General features: G+C 44.7%; 1 protein-coding gene across 9 annotated transcripts in view; it reads left to right on the top strand.

Moving 5' to 3' along the window:
- The window catches only part of PAPLN (papilin, proteoglycan like sulfated glycoprotein), an 88605-nt gene that overhangs the window by 31226 nt on the left and 40468 nt on the right, over positions 1 to 16911 (top strand). For 8 of the 9 annotated variants that reach the window (XR_014789590.1, XM_084847168.1, XM_084847132.1 and 5 more), the window contains 5 exons: positions 722 to 852; positions 4075 to 4198; positions 4626 to 4706; positions 15626 to 15798; positions 16623 to 16746. Coding sequence is in view for 8 of the 9 variants with exons in the window: in XM_084847168.1 (XP_084703294.1) it covers positions 722 to 852; positions 4075 to 4198; positions 4626 to 4706; positions 15626 to 15798; positions 16623 to 16746 (633 nt within the window). In the remaining variant the exon portion in view is untranslated. Of the gene's footprint in view, positions 1 to 721; positions 853 to 4074; positions 4199 to 4625; positions 4707 to 15625; positions 15799 to 16622; positions 16747 to 16911 lie in introns of those variants that run through there. The other variant, XM_084847195.1, reaches the window with a different exon arrangement.

Genomic DNA, 16911 nt, shown 5'->3' with positions numbered 1-16911 from the left:
CATATCGCCTGTATTCACAAGTGAATTCTTTTCTTCTCTCATAAAGTTCACCTCTCTCCATTCCAGACTGGACATTTCCTGCATGCCTAGTCAAAAAATATTCAGTTCTTTGGTAATAATGATAGATGGAGGACCAATTATGCCATTCCAGGAGAGCACATCTGTTCACAGCTGCCATAAACAATACATGAAGGCTGAAATGTGAAAGTAAAGATGTCTTTGGCATGATCCTTAATCAGTCTGAAAACTGTATTCCTACATATTCCAAACTGGAATATAGACCTATACATGGGCACATGGGTGTACAAATTAGACTTAATTTGAGACTTAATCCCAGATGTACAAAACTAGTAAAAGAATGGCTAAAACTTTTTTGGTTAACCAGTAAACTGAACTGAACTAGTAAATGTTTTGAGAAATCTTGTTGCAATCAACATGTCCCGGTTCAAGAAGGTAGACTAATTCAAAACCAGAAATAATGCATGGCCCAGCCTTTGAATACTTGCTCCAGATACTGTATTTTCACTCTTTATCCTCCTAGTATTGAAAAAAAAATGCTTACTAACAAAAATATGCTACCTATATGAGACTTTTAATTTAAAAAATCTGCTCTCCTTGGGTTTGATATAAGTACTCAAGGAAAACAGTACAAAGTGTCAAGTGCCTTTGTGGGGAAACAGAACATATTAAGTAATACATTACTTTTTAACTTTGCTCACAGCACCCAATAAATGTGAACTAAACTGCATCCCAAAGGGAGAGAACTTCTACTACAGGCACAAAGAAGCTGTGACTGATGGAACACCCTGTGAGCCAGGGAAGCATGACATCTGTGTGGAGGGAGCCTGTCAAGTATGGATTTGTATCCCTTTACTTCGCTCTCAAAAACAGCATAAAACTTCCTTCCTCTTAGTTCTCAGTCATGTATCACATTTGAACCTTGTCCTTCCTCTATGAAGATATTGGTAGCATATGTGGGGTTATCTTATTTTACCGCACCACAGCTTTGTTACGGCGGCTAAGTTGAGAGAGAGCGACTTGCCCATTATTACCCTGTGAGTTTCATGGCTAAGCAGGGATTGGAACCCAGATCTCCCCAGTCTCTGTCAAGCATATATCAGCTACATACTTCTCCAGGTGCCCCTGCCAAATGAGGTGAGGTGGGTGGCTACTAAGGAGAGGGCCTTTTCTGTGGTGGCACCCCAGTTGTGGAATGCCCTCCCCAAACAGGAGTGCTTGGTACCTATGTTATTATGGTCTTCTCAGTGCCAGGGGGAGATCTTTCTATTTTCCCAGGCATTTTAGGCCTTCAGCTTTGATTTTAAATGTGTTATTGTGTTCTTAGGTCTTTATACTACTCTTGGCTTTTACTCTGATTTTTGCTTTGGTTTAATGCCGTTTTAAATTTTTTAAGGTTTTATATTTTATCATGTTGTATTTTTCGGTTTTAACTTTTATGAACCGCCCAGAGAATTCTGGCTATTGGGAGGTATAGAAATGTAGAACATAAATACATACTACTGGCTCCCTTCCTTTTTCCATTTCCTACTCTTTTCCTTTTGTGATGATATAACTTCTTAAGGCCCAACAAATTCATTTTCTTTTCTGGGATACTAAAGAGAGAGCGAATATACAAACAGCTCTCTCTATATATATACATACACACACTTCAGATACTGTAGCAGACTCCTTTGGGGCTCAGGGCGGGACAGAGCATGGAAATAGGAACAAGCCAGTTCTTATGAGGGCAGCCAAATCTGTGGAGCTCTACTGGTCTCCCAACTCCCTGTCAGGAGAGCCTTTGTTGGGCCCTTAAGCCAGTGATGCCCACATTTTAACATCAGAGCAAGAGGGAAAACAACCAATCAACCAACAAAAGAAGTTTCCCAGTTCTTCTGGGAAAAGGGGCAGGCATAGGGTGGCCCTATGTCCTTCTCTGAAGGGGTATCAGAGGACAGTCCTCGGTCTGTGGCAGGGCCAGCCCTACCATGATGTGGGATCATGTGCCCACATCAGGTGGCAGAATTGCGCCGCTTTCCCCATCCAAAGGGCCCCTGCTGCTGCTGCCTCCTCCTCCATCCCTCCCATTTGCTCGCCAGACAGCTGGCCACTCCTACCTTCTGCCCCAGCCACAGGGTTCCTGCAAGAGTTGGCCAAAATATCACAAGACAACCTCTCACAATATTTGGGCCGACTCTCGCAGGAACCCTACAGCTGGGGCAGAAGGTGGGAGCAGCCGGCCGCCTGGTTAGCCAGTGACCAGGTAGGTGGGGAGGGGGGTAGTATCCCAACGGGATGCTGAGCTCAGGCACACCAGCACCAGAGAGCATGCTCAGTGCCCCATTTGGATACTACCTGAGGAGGGGAAGCCGTCACCCACCTGCATGCTGCTGCCCAAAAGAAGTGGGGCAGTGGCACCAGTACCAGCTTGAGGTGGCAATATACCTTGGGCCAGGTCTGGTCTGAAGGTGTCTTCTATTTGAAAGACTGTCCAGTCCAAATTTGGTTTAAAGATCAAGAAACCTAAGAAGGGAGAGCAGCAGGAGCCTTGAAATTGCCCATCAGCAGTTAGCACCTGGACAGTAGACTCAGCAGACACACAGGTCTCCTGCTCATAGTTTCTCCCACTATGGTGTTGTATTCCTATTGAAATCATAGGAGTTATTTCTAAACTTGCAGCTATCTATACATATAAATGAGCATATGCCCGTTTTATGCAAAACTGTGTTCCTTTTGGTCCTCTTTTTTTAGTGACGCATTTCCTCTTTTTTGGCGATGTGGTACATGGCCACTCTAGGCAGACAAGGACTCCGCAATCTCAAACAATTAAGATATAAGAGGGCTTTGAGTTACTGCAGTCCCACCAGTGGCCACTAGAGGGTACACAAGGACAAGAGAAAACAAGCCGGCCCTCTTGAGCTGTTGGTGGGCGGGGAGAAAGGGGGTTGCTTCATTCCTAAGTGAGAGTTCTGCTCCTTCCCTTGCATGGTGCTCTTGCTTTCTCTCCAGTGAAGAGAGGCTCACACTTGCCCAGTCTTTGGCTTTCTGGGGCTCATAGCTTCCCTCCTTGCCTGGGTGGCAGCTCCAGGCTGCCTCTGCTGCCCAGCAGCCTCCATCCACGCCCCCTTTCATCCTCCCACACAAGTTGGGCTGGCCCCGCCCTCTCCTTTCTGTTCTAGCTGCAGTTGTTGGTTTCTCAGTGTTTTGCTCAGGGAGGGAATACACTCTTGAGGTGAGGGGGCAGCCAGTTTGGGGGCAGAGCTCTGGAAGTACCCCATTACAGATACTGATATCTAAGCACCATTAAAACTGCCATATCTATGATTAGCTAAAAAAAGAGAGAGATGCGTTTCTTTAAGGACTTGGCTCAATAGCGTCTACACAAATGCTTTGTTGTATTTCAGCTCTGGATGTCCCACAGCAGACTAATGTGAACAGAATATCTCTACAGAGCTGTCTTTCCCCATACAGAGCAATAATATCACGTATCACTTATAGTGGATTTGAAACTGAGCTCCCAAGGAATAGGGCTTGAAAGGTGTCTGGCATTTGTATGGAATTTAGATAATATTGCTTAAAACTTTATAGATACTAATTTTCAGCTGACCATGTATATGTTTCAGAAGGATGCTCTGAGGAAAGTTATTAACCATAAGGCCATTGGTCTTCTCACCATGATACCACTCCATGTATTTTCTAAGCCTGGAAACAATAATTTTTTCCCCAGAGAGTTGGAGGTAATTTGAAAGACCAATTACTTCTTGTGTGTTCACTCATCCCACTTTTGCCTGGGGTAGCAGGTTTTGCAGAGTTTTGTACTGTTTCAAAAACCTGCAAACCCTGTTTGACCAGAAGCAACAGTAGGGCAAAATAAATATGGATATTCACCATAAATAATGCCTCTTTCAAGCCACTTCCAACTCTTTTCAGAACTGTTGCCCATCTCCAGCCTGATTCCGCCACGCCTTGGCCTTATTATGAAATGTAAGCTTTGTCTTCCTTCCCCCCCCTGTCATGCCGTATCTGGTCTTTTGGGTCATACTTGCATTTGGTTCACACTGTGCTGTTTTCCAGGCTGTTGGCTGTGATAACATGCTGGATTCTTCTAAGAAGGAAGACAAGTGTCTCCAATGTGGTGGAGATGGCAGAGCCTGTTTTGAAGTGAAGGGCCTCTTTGATGTTCCCAACCTCCCTAAAGGTACAAATTGTTGGTTTTTCCACAAGAGTTGAATGAGATAACTAAAATACTTAGACTAGGGCTGGGAGAGAGATTTGATTGTGCTTCTTAATCCATTTATATCTTCAAAGCCAAAGCAGATAACTAAAGCTCAGGAAGGTCTTAACTGTATCATTGCAAGAGCTTGATGCATTGATGCCATTGCTTTGGGCCATATTTTATCAATTACATGGATGGGCTGCTTTATGGGTAATATGAATCTGGATGCAGCCAATGCAAAATCACTGGAGTAGTTACAGCTAGATTTATATCTTTTTCCATTTAGCTGCTATTAATTCGGAAAAGCACCTTCTGTACACTCAAGGGTGACCACCTTGTCTTCCTTCTCCATTACCATCTGTCTTAGTAAGTTGAATTTATTGTGGCTGACTTGCTCTCCTTCCTTTAGGCTACAATCAAATCTTCATCATTCCCATGGGAGCTACAAGTATCTGGATTAAGGAAGCAACACCTACCAAGAATTTCTTGGGTAAGTAGAGTGTTCTCACTATTTTGCTACTGCTCTGTGTAAATGGGCTTAAAGCACATAATTGGCAATTCAGATTTAACTTAATTCTGCACAGTATTGTTCTTTATGTTCAGAAAAAGTGCATGGTACAGCTGTCCTGGGACTGTGCCATTCAGAACGCAGGTGGGAGATTGCTTGGTGAATGGATGAGGCTGGAATATGCTATCTAATGAGGTTAGCTTTGCAGCAAAAATCTGGCAATAAACTCTATATGCTACAAAAGCAAGGGACTTGGACAAGAGAGCTAATAGTGTCAACTGTCTCAGGATACTAGTTTCCCCACAGCATTTGTTGAATGTTATACACAGCTCTCAGTAACCTTGTAGTATCAGCATGTATCCATAAACCCTGAAGTTATTGACAACCCTTTATGATTAGATGCATAGAATATAACAGCCATGGCACATCAGAAGCGTCTTCTGATAGGACATCAGTCTTCTATAATGGACCTGAAAAATATAGTGGACAGCAGAGGCGTTGCTAGGTTCTTAAAAGATCCGGGACACAGGCCTATAACAAAAATTTGCACGTGCGTGTGTGTGTGTGTATGTATCTCTCTCTCTCTCTGAGTCTAAACGCACGTCTAATATGTGTGTGTGTGTGTGTGGTGTGTGCATGCTTGTGTGTGCGTATAGATTACATTTGTTGTTGTTCAGTCGTTAAGTCGTATCCGACTCTTCGTGACCCCATGGACCATAGCGCGCCAGGCCTTCCTGTCCTCCGCTGTCTCCTGGAGTGTGCTCACTCAAGTTCATATTCATTGCATCGGTGATGCTATCTAGCCATCTCATCCTCTGCAGTCCCCTTCTCCTTTTGCCTTCAATCCTTCCCAGCATCAGGGTCTTTTCCAGGGAATTTTATCTTCGCATTAGGTGGCCAAAATATTTGAGCTTCAGCTTCAGTATCTGTCCTTCCAATGAGCAGTCAGGGTTGATTTCCTTTAGGATTGACTGAGGTGACCTCCTTGCAGTCCAGGGGACTCGTAAGAGTCTTCTCCAGCACCACAGTTCGAAGGCATCAATTCTTCAGCGCTCAGCCTTCCTTATAGTCCAGCTCTCACAGCCATACGTTACTACTGGGAAAACCATAGCTTTGATTACCTGGACCTTTGTCAGCAAGGTGATGTCTCTGCTTCTTACTATGCTGTCTAGGTTTGCTATAGCTTTCCTCCCAAGGAGCAAGCATCTTTTAATTTCATGGCTACAGTCACCATCTGCAGTGATCTTGGAGCTCAAGAAAATAAAATCTGTCACTGCTTCCATTTCTTCCCCTTCTCTATGCCAGGAAGTGATGGGGCCAGATGCCATGATCTTCGTTTTTTTAATGTTGAGTTTCAAACCAGGTTTTGCACTCTCCACTTTCACCCTCAACAAGAGGTTCTTTAGATCCTCTTCGCTTTCTGCCATTAGGGTGGTATCGTCTGCGTATCTGAGGTTGTTGATAATTCTCCCAGCAATCTTAATTCCGTCCTGTGATTCTGGCGTTTCTCATTATGTACTCTGCATATAAGTTAAATAAGCAGGGTTGACAATATACAGCCTTGTCATACTCCTTTCCCAATTTTGAACCAATTGGTTGTTCCATGTCCGGTTCTTACTGATGCTTCTTGACCCTCATACAGGTTTCTCAGGAGACAGGTAAGGTGGTCTGGTACTCCCATCACTTTAAGAATTTGCCAGAGTTTGTTGTGATCCACACAATCAAAGGCTTTAGCGTAGTCAGTGAAGCAGAAATAGACATTTTTCTGGAATTCTCTTGCTTTCTCCATGATCTAGCGAATGTTGGCGATTTAATCTCTAGTTGCTCTGCCTCTTCGAAACTAGGGGTGTACCCCTGGCTCTGCCAGGTTCCACAGGTGGGGAGAGGCAATCCGTTCCTCCCCCCGGAATCCTGCCTGGCTGGCTCTGCTCCGCGGCCAGGCCAAGGAGCTTCTGGCCGGGCCAACCCACAGCGGGGCCTCCAGCCGCTGCCAGGCTGGTGCAGACGCAAATGGTGTCCTGTGTAGGGGACGCCATTTGCGTCCCTACGCCGGCCCGTGATAGGCTACGTAAATATTTATGTAGCCTATCATGAAAAAGAAAAAACAGCGAACGCAAATGGCGGCGGCTACAGCGGCTGCCATTTGCGTTCCCTTTTTTTCCCTCCATGATAGGCCACGTAAATATTTACGTAGCCTCTCACGGCGGAAAAAAAAGGGAACACAAATGGCGGCCGCTGTAGCCGCTACCATTTGCGTTCCCTTAGTTTTGCCGTGATAGGCTACGTAAATACTTACGTAGCCTATCACAGCTTCGGCAGGGACGCAAATGGGGTCCCTGCATTAGCCATGATAGGCTACGTAAGTATTTACGTAGCCTATCATGGCTATATGGACGAAGTGAATGGCGGCTGTGGCCGCCATTCGCTATGCAGCGCGGACGGCAGCAGGTAGGTGCTCCATTCTGGGCCCATTTCGCGGGGCAGGGGGGGCTTCGTTCCGCCACAGATTTCGGGGGGCCGAATGCACTGGCATTCGGCCTCACCGAAATCCGTGGCAGAATTCTCCACCATGCCTATTCGAAACCCAGCTTGTACTTCCGGTAGTTCTCAGTTCACATACTGCTGAAGCCTAGCTTGTAGGCTTTTGAGCATAACCTTGCTGGCATGTGAAATGAGCACAATTGTACGGTAGTTTGAACACTCTTTGGCATTGCCCATCTTTGGAAATGGAATGTAAACTGACCTTTTCCAGTCTTGTGGCCACTGTTGAGTGTTCCAAATTTGTTGGCATATTGAGTGCAGCACTTTAACAGCATCACCTTTTAGGATTTTAAATAGCTCAGCTGGAATTCTGTCATCTCCCCTGGCTTTGTTGTTAATAATGCTTCCTAAGGTCCACTTGACTTCACTCTCTAGGATGTCCAGCTCAAGGTCAGTGAGTGCACTATCATGGCTATCAGGGACATTAAGATCTTTCCTGTATAGTTCTTCTGTGTATTTTTTCCACCTCTTCTTAATCTCATCTGCTTCTGTTAGGTCCCATCTTTGCACAAAACGTTCCCTTGAGATCTCCGATTTTCTTGAAAAGATCTCTAGTCTTTCCCATTCTATTGTTTTCCTCGATTTCTTTGCACTGTTCATTTAAAAAGGCCTTCTTGTCTCTCCTTGCTATTCTCTGGAACTCTGCATTCAGTTGGATATATCTTCCCCTTTCTCCCTTGCTTTTCTCTTCCCTTCTTTCCTCATCAGACAGCCACTTTGCTTTCTTGCATTTCTTTTTCTTTGGGATGGATTGAGTGTCTGCCTCCTGAACAATGTTACGGACCTCCGTCCATAGTTCCTCAGGCACTCCTTCTATCAGGTCTAATCCCTGAAATCTATTCCTCGCCTCCACTGTATATTCATCAGGGATATGATTTAGGTCATACCTGAATGGTTTAGTGGTTTTTCCTACGTTCTTCAATTTAAGCCGAAATTTTATTTATTTATTTATTTAATTTCTATACCGCCCAATAGCCGAAGCTCTCTGGGCGGTTTACAAAAATTAAAACCAAACACACAATAAAACAATTTAAAATATATAGAACATTAAAACCACAATATAACAATACAACCACAATAAAACCTAGCAGCAGTGCAGGAGTTTAAAATACAGATTTAAAACAGCAAAGATAAAAATTTAGAAAGCTAAAATGCCTGGGAAAATAAAAAGGTCTTCACCTGGCGCCGAAAGGAATACAATGTAGGCGCCAGGCGAACCTCACTAGGGAGCTCATTCCAGAGCCGGGGTGCCACAGCAGAAAAAGCCCTCCTCCTAGTAGCCACCTGCCTCACTTCCTTTGGCAGGGGCTCACGGAGAAGGGCCGCTGACGATGACCTTAAGGTCCAGGCAGGCACATATGGGAGGAGGCGATCCTTCAGGTAACCTGGCCCCAAGCCGTTAAGGGCTTTAAATATTAACACCAGCACTTTGAATTGGGCCCGGAAATGGACTGGCAGCCAGTGCAGCTGGAAAAGTACGGGTGTAATATGAGCTCGCAGGCTAGTCCCTGTTAACAATCTTGCTGCCCTATTTTGGACCAGCTGAAGTTTCCGGACCGTTTTAAAAGGCAGCCCCACGTTGTTGTTTTTTTGCGATAAGAATTTTGTGATAAGAAATTTTGCGATAAGAAGCTCATGATCTGAGCCACAGTCAGCTCCAGGTCTTGTTTTTACTGACTGTACAGAGCTTCTCCATCTTTGGCTGCAAAATACATAATCAATCTGATTTCGATATTGACCATCTGGTGATGTCCATGTGTAGAGTCGCCTCTTGTGCTGTTGGAAAAGAGTGTTTGCTATGATCAGCATGTTCTCTTGGCAAAACGCGATTAGCCTTTGTCCTGCTTCATTTTGTACACCAAGGCCATGCTTGCCTGTAATCCCGGTGATTTCTTGACTTCCGGCTTTAGCATTCCAATCCCCTATGATGAAAAGGACATCTTTTTTTGGTGTTAGTTCTAGAAGGTGTTGTAGGTCTTCATAGAACCGATCAACCTCAGCTTCTTCGGCCTCACTGGTTGGGGCATAGACTTGAATTACTGTGATGTTGAATGGTTTGCCTTGGATTCGTACTGAGATCATTCTGTCGTTTTTGAGATTGTACCCCAGTACTGCTTTTCCCACCCTTTTGTTGACTATGAGTGCTACTCCATTTCTTCTAAGGGATTCTTGCCCACAGTAGTAGATAATGATGGTCACCTGAATTAAATTCACCCATGCCTGTCCATTTTAGTTCACTGATTCCCAAGATGTCGATGTTCAATCTTGCCATCTCATGTTTGACCACCTCCAGCTTACCTTGATTCATTGATCTTACATTCCAGGTTCCTAAACAATATTGTTCTTCACAGCATCGGATTTTCTTTTCACCACCAGACACATCCACAGCTGAGTGTCCTTTCAGCTTTGGCCCAGCCACTTCACTCTTTCTGGCGCTACTTGGAAATTCCCTCTGCTCTTCCCCAGTAGCATATTGGACACTTTCCGACCTGAGGGGCTCATCTTCCGGCGTCATATCTTTTAGCCTTGTGATATGTTCCCTGGGGTTTTCTTGGCAAGAATACTGGAGTGGGTTGCCATTTCCTTCTCCAGTGGACCACATTTTGTCAGAACTCTCCACCATGACCTGTCCGTCTTGGGTGGCCCTGCACGGCATAGCTTATGGCTTCACTGAGTTACGCAAGCCCCTTCGCCACAACAAGGCAGTGATCCATGAAGGGGATAGATTACATACATACATACATAAGAAGTGTTCACTGACCCCCCACCCCACTTCAACTCAGACCCCGATTCAGCATTTTGGAAAACATCCTGCTTCTACTCGGGCCAATTTGTAGTTGGACCACTTCAGCTCAGCACCAAACCTGAGTCAAGGTTTGGAAAAATGAGTCTTTATGCTTTCTGTTGACTACCATGGGAAATTAGAAAAAAAAAAAGTAACTTTTTTCTCTTGGTCAGAACTGGATGATAATTTCAGGCATAGTAGCCCCCCTAGAAGGAGATTACACCTGCCCAATGTCAGAAAAAAAAATGGGTGCAGGGTTTATATTTTTATTTTCTTTTAAACGGAACTGCCAATAACATTTTTAGTACTTGGAAGAAGTGGATAAAAATTGCAGGATTCATTGCCCCATCAAAGGAGATTATGTCTGCCAAATTTCAGAATGATAGCCACAAGGGTTTTTGTGCAAGGGTGGCCTTGACATTTTGAGGTCTCCAAAAGAGGACATACTTATGTTCCTTGTGGACCATTGTTCTGAAAATCACAGACAGCCTACAGTTGTCCCTAAGTAAGAAACCAGCAAAGGTTCAGAAGGATAGGTGCAGCAGTTCATGTGGGAGGGGAGTTCTCCAATTTGGGGGAGGGGGTGATTTGCTTTCCCTTCTATTCACCCGTTCCCCAACAGTTTTTGGGTAAATTTGAATGAAAATGCACAGGTCATTAGAGATGTGCCCCAGGCAAGAAACCTGAAAAGTTTCTGAAGGATGTACATGCCTGAAAATGTAGAATGACTGGTGAAATATAAATAAATTCTAATGTTAGCAGCAGGGGATCATGGGTGGGAAGGTGCTATTGCACTCATGTCCTGCTTGTGCGTTTCCTATGGGCATCTGGTTGGCCACTGTGTGAACAGAATGCTGGACTAGATGGACCTTGGTCTGATGCAGCATGGTTCTTCTTATGTTCTTAAATAGAGAGCGCCTCTGAGCGTGTGCAGAATGTTTTTCTTTCACCACTGAACACTTACATTCTCCCCCTACCAATTCTACTCCCCTCCATGCAACCATCCCTCCTCATCCTACCATCCTCCAGCAACTCTTCATAAAAACAGATGTCTTGTTTTGTGCAACTCCTCTCTACCTCCTCCTGGTTGTGCACAAGCTCTCATTGTATCTTCCTCCCCATAACTTCATTTGTGCCAAGACTTCACCAGGATTCAGCCAATGAGTCTGTTTTCATAACTAGGGCTAAGTTATGGAGAAACTCTGAGCAACTCTAAGTGCCTTTCCCTCACCACCGAAGCTAGAGTTCATGCAAAAAAAGCCCCAAACCCACATATGACAAAACCTGCATAAGACTGAGCTGAAAGGGTAGTCAATTCACTAGACGGAATTGGGTAGGCACTGTATTAAGCTTGCAGTACCATGCTCACAACTCAGGACTTATTTCTGAGTAAACATGCAGAACATCAAGGTGCAAACCTCCCTGCAAAAGTAACTTGTGCTGGAATCCTATGCACACTTTCCTGAGGGTAGGCCTCATTAAACATAAGGGGACTTTTCAGTAGGCATACATAGGATTGCATAAATTAGCAATATTTATCTCCCCTCCACTTAAAAAATAAACCAAAAATTCCTATTTTTTTAAATTAAAGCTTTCCGTTCATAGGAACATAGGAAGCTGCCTTATGCTGAGTCAGACCCTGGGTCCATCTAGCACAGAATTGTTGACACTGACTGGCAGCAGCGGCCCTCCAGAGTTCCAGGCAGGATTCTTTCCTAGCCCTACCTGGAGGTGCTGAGGATCGAACCTGGGACCTTCTGCATGCCAAGCGTGCGCTCTGCCACTGAATTGCAGACCTTCCTATTGCTGGATAATGGCAAGTGACAAACAACAAAGCCTATGATTTGTTTCTCTGTGACCACGTGAACCCACTCTTCTCAAAGACTTGAGTGAGGAGAAGGAGGAAAGCCAACCCTCCTGTCTGTATGTATAAAGTCAAATACAGTTCAGAACTTCTCTTGCCCACCCAAGATAATTCTCTTTAAGAATTCCCCAGGATACGCTCTGGGTGGAATAAAGAAGAGAGAAAAAGAAAGAACAGGATAGGGGAGGGGAGGGGAGGGGAGGGAAGAAGAAAAGAAGAATGGTGATTGGAAATGTGTGTGGGGGTCGGTGGTAGAGAGAATCCCCTAAGCCAAGTGGCTCCTTTCAGAGAGGTAGTACTTCAGAGGAATTTAGGAGGCAGTGGAGGGTTTGTAAGGATTGCATGTACTTAAATGAACTTTATGAGGTGAGGTGGCTGAGGGCTTTTTCTAGCTTTTTTAAAACTGTAGAACCTATTTAAAAGCCCCAGCAGTTTCTCAGTGATGACGCAACATAGTTCTAACCCTCCCTTTGGGATTATTTGAGTCCTACAGCTATTTAGGAGAAATTAAAGTGGAGTGAGAGAAAGAAGTTTGTGGAGGCTGATTGGATACTTTGCTGTACTGAAGCTACTAAACTTCCGCAGAACCAAAGGTTCCAGTTTGGGGCAGTAAAATCAGATGCTGTGTGAAATACCAGTATTTCACATGGAGCTCTTTCTTCCCTTTCTTCTCCCTCTTCAAAATTTCATTGCAGGCAAGCTCCCAACAGTGGGCATGTAAGAGCAGAAAAGAAAAGTAGGGGGAGAGAGGTTTTTTGCACCTCAACCCCCCCATCATAGATTAGAGATAGTGACCTCCCAGTGGTCACCTTAAACACCTTCTGATTAGGATCTCTAATCCCCTGGGTGGCTTGACAGTTTTTACTTTTTGTTTTAGACTTTGAGAAAAGGAAACTTTATGCATGGCTAGTGCAAAAGCCACTGGACTTAACTGTCTGAACTTTGGCAGGTTCAGTCAGCTCCATAGGGCCTGCCAGGTCTCCAAATTCCATGAATTTATGTGGAAGCACAAAAAAATTATAGCTCTTTACTTTGACAGATTTTCTTGAAAAAAGCAAATTTTACCTGTGGGTAGCACAAAAGCCACTGGACCTAACTGTCTGAACTTTGGCAGGCTCAGTCATCTTTACAGGGGCTGCCAGGTCCCCAAATTTCATGCACGTATGTGGAAGCACACAAAAAATATAGCTGTTTGCTTTGACACATTTTCTTGAAAATAGCAAATTTTACCTGTGATTTGCACAAAACCCACTGGACCTAACTGCCTGAAATTTGGCATATTTACTCATCTGCATGGGGGCTACCAGGCCTCCAAATATCATGTATTTATCATACAAACTCAAGACATTATGGCCGTTTTTGTTTTCCAATGCAAGTCAATAGGAAAATGAAAAAAAAAAAAAAGCAATTAGGACAGCTCAAAAGATCCAGGGCACAGCTCAAAAAAAATCTGGGGCCCATGCCCGGGTGGGCCCTTTTTCACAACGCCCCTGGTCCTCCTACTGCCTGGCCCAGCTCAAATTATGGAAGGACACTTTTTGATACTTCTGGGGCCTTGCATGACAATGGAAGGAGAAGGGAGGAGTGGCTCACCCACATTTTTGTAGGAGCCGTATTTGGTCTGGGCAGGGCTCCACAAGGGTGTACCATTCCAAGTGGCTTCACATAACTTACTTCCGGGTGGGGGCAGGGGGCAGGGTTGGAGTGAACATCATCTGAATGGCAGGGGCTGCTCAACCAATAAGAGAGGCTCTCCCCTCTCTCCAGGCTTCATAAGGAAGGTGTGAACTAGTTACTTCCCTTTGTGTGCATTCGTAAGACAAGCCTCTCAACAAGCCCCAAGCCTCATTGAACACAATGGGTGTTCAATGAGGCTTCTGGGTAGACACACCTATGCTTATACTGGGAAAGAGGCAGGGGAGAACACAGGGATGGGAAACCAGCCCCCTTTCTAACCAAACCAATTCTGCGCAGGATCTCTATAATGAATTAGTTACTTCCTAAGGCAATAAAGCAAACAACAGAGAATCAGAGCCTCCAGATCACGCTTAACTGCACTTCAGGCATTGGGCTTTAAACTGTGTCATTTCAATTGAGACAATCTCTGTAACTTCTGATGTGGGCATTCAAAGGGTGAGCCTCATTCAGCACAATGGGAGTGACTTCTGAGGAGACACTAAAGGGTTTGTTGTGGGAAAGACAGTAGTAAACACAAAGACAGAAACCAGCCCCCATTTTAACCTGCAGGTCCTCTATAACCAAGGGTTGAAGTAGTAAGGCAATAAAGCGAACAACGGAGAGAATCGGAGCCTCAAGATCACGCTTTACAGCACATAGGGAATTGGGCTTTACATTGTGCCATTTCAATTGAGGGATATCTCTGTAAGTACTGATGTAGGCATTTAGAGGGCAAGCCTCATTGACCACAATGGGAGTTACTTCTGAGTAGACACTAATTGGTTTGTGCAGGGATGGGAAACACACAGGAAATACCCCTTGACCGGGATCATGGTGAAAGGCACACCCCTGGGCAGGGCTAGCATACCCGAGGTAAATGCAAGAGTTGGGGCACACAACAACTATACCGCTGAGAACCCAACTTGAGAAAAAGAATCAGACTTTACGCAGTCTTAGAAAATCCGGTTTTTCCTTGATAAGCTCTGTGGTAGCTGCTGGATGGCCATGATGTCATGTCTCCCTAATGACCTCCACACGCAGCCTGTTCGGACTAAAATTCTCATGGAAAAAGGCCCTGGGACAGCCTGACTCTTCATAGAAGATTAAAATATCTGCTTTGAACTGATAATTGCAGTATAATTCCTTGATGTTGTTCTGTTTTATTTATTTATTGGATTGGGTCCAGATTTATCCTGGATCAACTGCACTAATGGAAGTGGACTTCTTGGCCCCCTCCTTCCTATAGCAGCCTCTCCAACCCCCTGAAAATGGTGCACAGAGAGTCAGGAGACCCTGCTGAATAGGGTTTGCTATGGGGAGGAAGGGGGATCCCCCAAAATCAGGTGGAGGGACCTTTCAAGAGCAGAACCCTTGCTCTTGCGGAAGGTCCCTTCCTCTTGAGGAAGGCAGATCCTGGATCCCCTGCACAAATTAGTCTGTGTTCCCACGTTAATCACTCCAACAGTGCAATCCTGTGTATGGTTATTGAGAAGTAAGTCCAGCCAATTTCCAGCTGCTTGGGGGCTACCAAGCCTCCAAATTTCATGTATTTATCATACAAGCTCAAAACGTAATGGCCATTTTTGTTTTCCAATGAAGTCAATGGAAAAATGTAAAAAAAAAAAAGGCAATTAAGACAGCTTAAAAGATCCGGGGCACAGCTCAAAAGAAAATCCAGGGTCCATGCCCAGGTGGGCCGCTGATAACGACGCCCCTGGTGGACAGTATCCAACTGCCTCATTCCTTTAACACAAATAACATTGTACTAGCAGAAACTAGGTTCCCAACTATGCGCAAGAGGGAATCCAACTAAAGTTATGTTTGCGCAAGCATGGTTGCACATTCTGCTTGCGCAACTGGTTGTGCAAGCATAATGGGCAACTACTTATGCCACAGAAAGATTTGGCAGAGCTCTGCTAGCACTATTTGAGTTTGCAGAATGATACTGCTTGGATACTGCCCTGGGTCTCTAATTTTTAAGTCAGATAGTTTTTACACTTTTTCTGCCCTCTGGGCTTTTCTTCTCCCCTTCAGCCATCAAGAATGTGCGAGGAGCATACTATCTGAATGGGCACTGGACGATTGAGTTTAGCCGGGCCTTGCATATTGCTAGCACAGTGGTGCATTATGACAGGGGTTCTGAGGGTGATCTGGCTCCTGAGCTTCTTCATGCCAGGGGTCCCACCACTGAACCTTTGGTTATTGAGGTAAGCAGCAGAGCCCGCTTTCTTGTTTCCCTGAACTGCACAGAGCCATTGCTCAGGATGATTCTCAGAACTGAGGGATGCCACAGGGTCATGAATAAAAATGTATTGCTAAGCAGATTGAAAGGGGAATAGTCATTTCTTGGCTGAATAACCAATAAAAAAGAGGGAGGATATTACCTGAGCTTTATGCAGCTGTCAAGGGGTGAACTCTTAATTTCCTGTATATTACAGTCAGTTTAGAATGATTATTGCTTGTTGCCTAATAGAGAAACAGTATAATCATCTCACTCTCCGTCAAGAGTTAATTCTCCTCACTGAAGAAAAAGTATCCTAATGATATCCTTTGTGAGACAGGAACAGCAAGAAGCAGACTCCAGAAATAGACTGTCCAAACTGGAGATGAGCAGTAGACAGAAAGGGAGTGTACTTTGGAAAGGATCTAAGTGTTAAGTCTAGTTCACACAAATAGCAAATGAAGTGGAAATATTTCCTGGACTGTACCACTTCAGACAGAAGATGGGTGATTCTATGGATGACCGCCCTGAATCCAGAACAATGCTCTGCGCATACAGAACTAATGTATATAGCCTAGGCTAGACGTTTTATGGCTGACACCTATGTTTAGGACAGAGTTCATTTTTCGGTGTTTTTTAGAAGAACATATGCCATCATACAAACCCTCACCTGCTGTCAAAAGTGGTACAGTCCAGATCTTACACCAGATCTGCTATTTGCATGAATTGGGCCAATGCCAAGTAGAACTGCCACAAGAGGAAGGAAAACAGTGATTTTCATCACACCTGCTTTGCCCCTTCCATTTTCAGCTTATCAGCCAGGAACCAAACCGAGGGATATATTATGAATACTACCTGCCATTCCAAAGGCCAAGCTCAGGCTACAGGTGGGGGTACGGCTCCTGGGGCGAATGCAGCGCTGAGTGTGGTGGAGGTAAGTATCCAGCATGGAATGCTGGCACATGCATTTGTTACCGATGTTGTTTATTTGTTTAAAGCATTTTAAAGTCATATTTGAACAGATTTCCCTGCTCAGGGTTATCCCAGGCAGAAATAAACTGCTTCAAAACAGCTCCAGGGCACAGGGGACCTGCACAGC

This window comes from Heloderma suspectum, chromosome 1 (genome assembly GCF_057233095.1).
Source record: "Heloderma suspectum isolate Gila_16-S chromosome 1, 16-S_ref, whole genome shotgun sequence".
Classification (NCBI taxonomy): domain Eukaryota; kingdom Metazoa; phylum Chordata; class Lepidosauria; order Squamata; family Helodermatidae; genus Heloderma; species Heloderma suspectum.
This window is presented reverse-complemented; position numbering and strand designations above follow the sequence as displayed.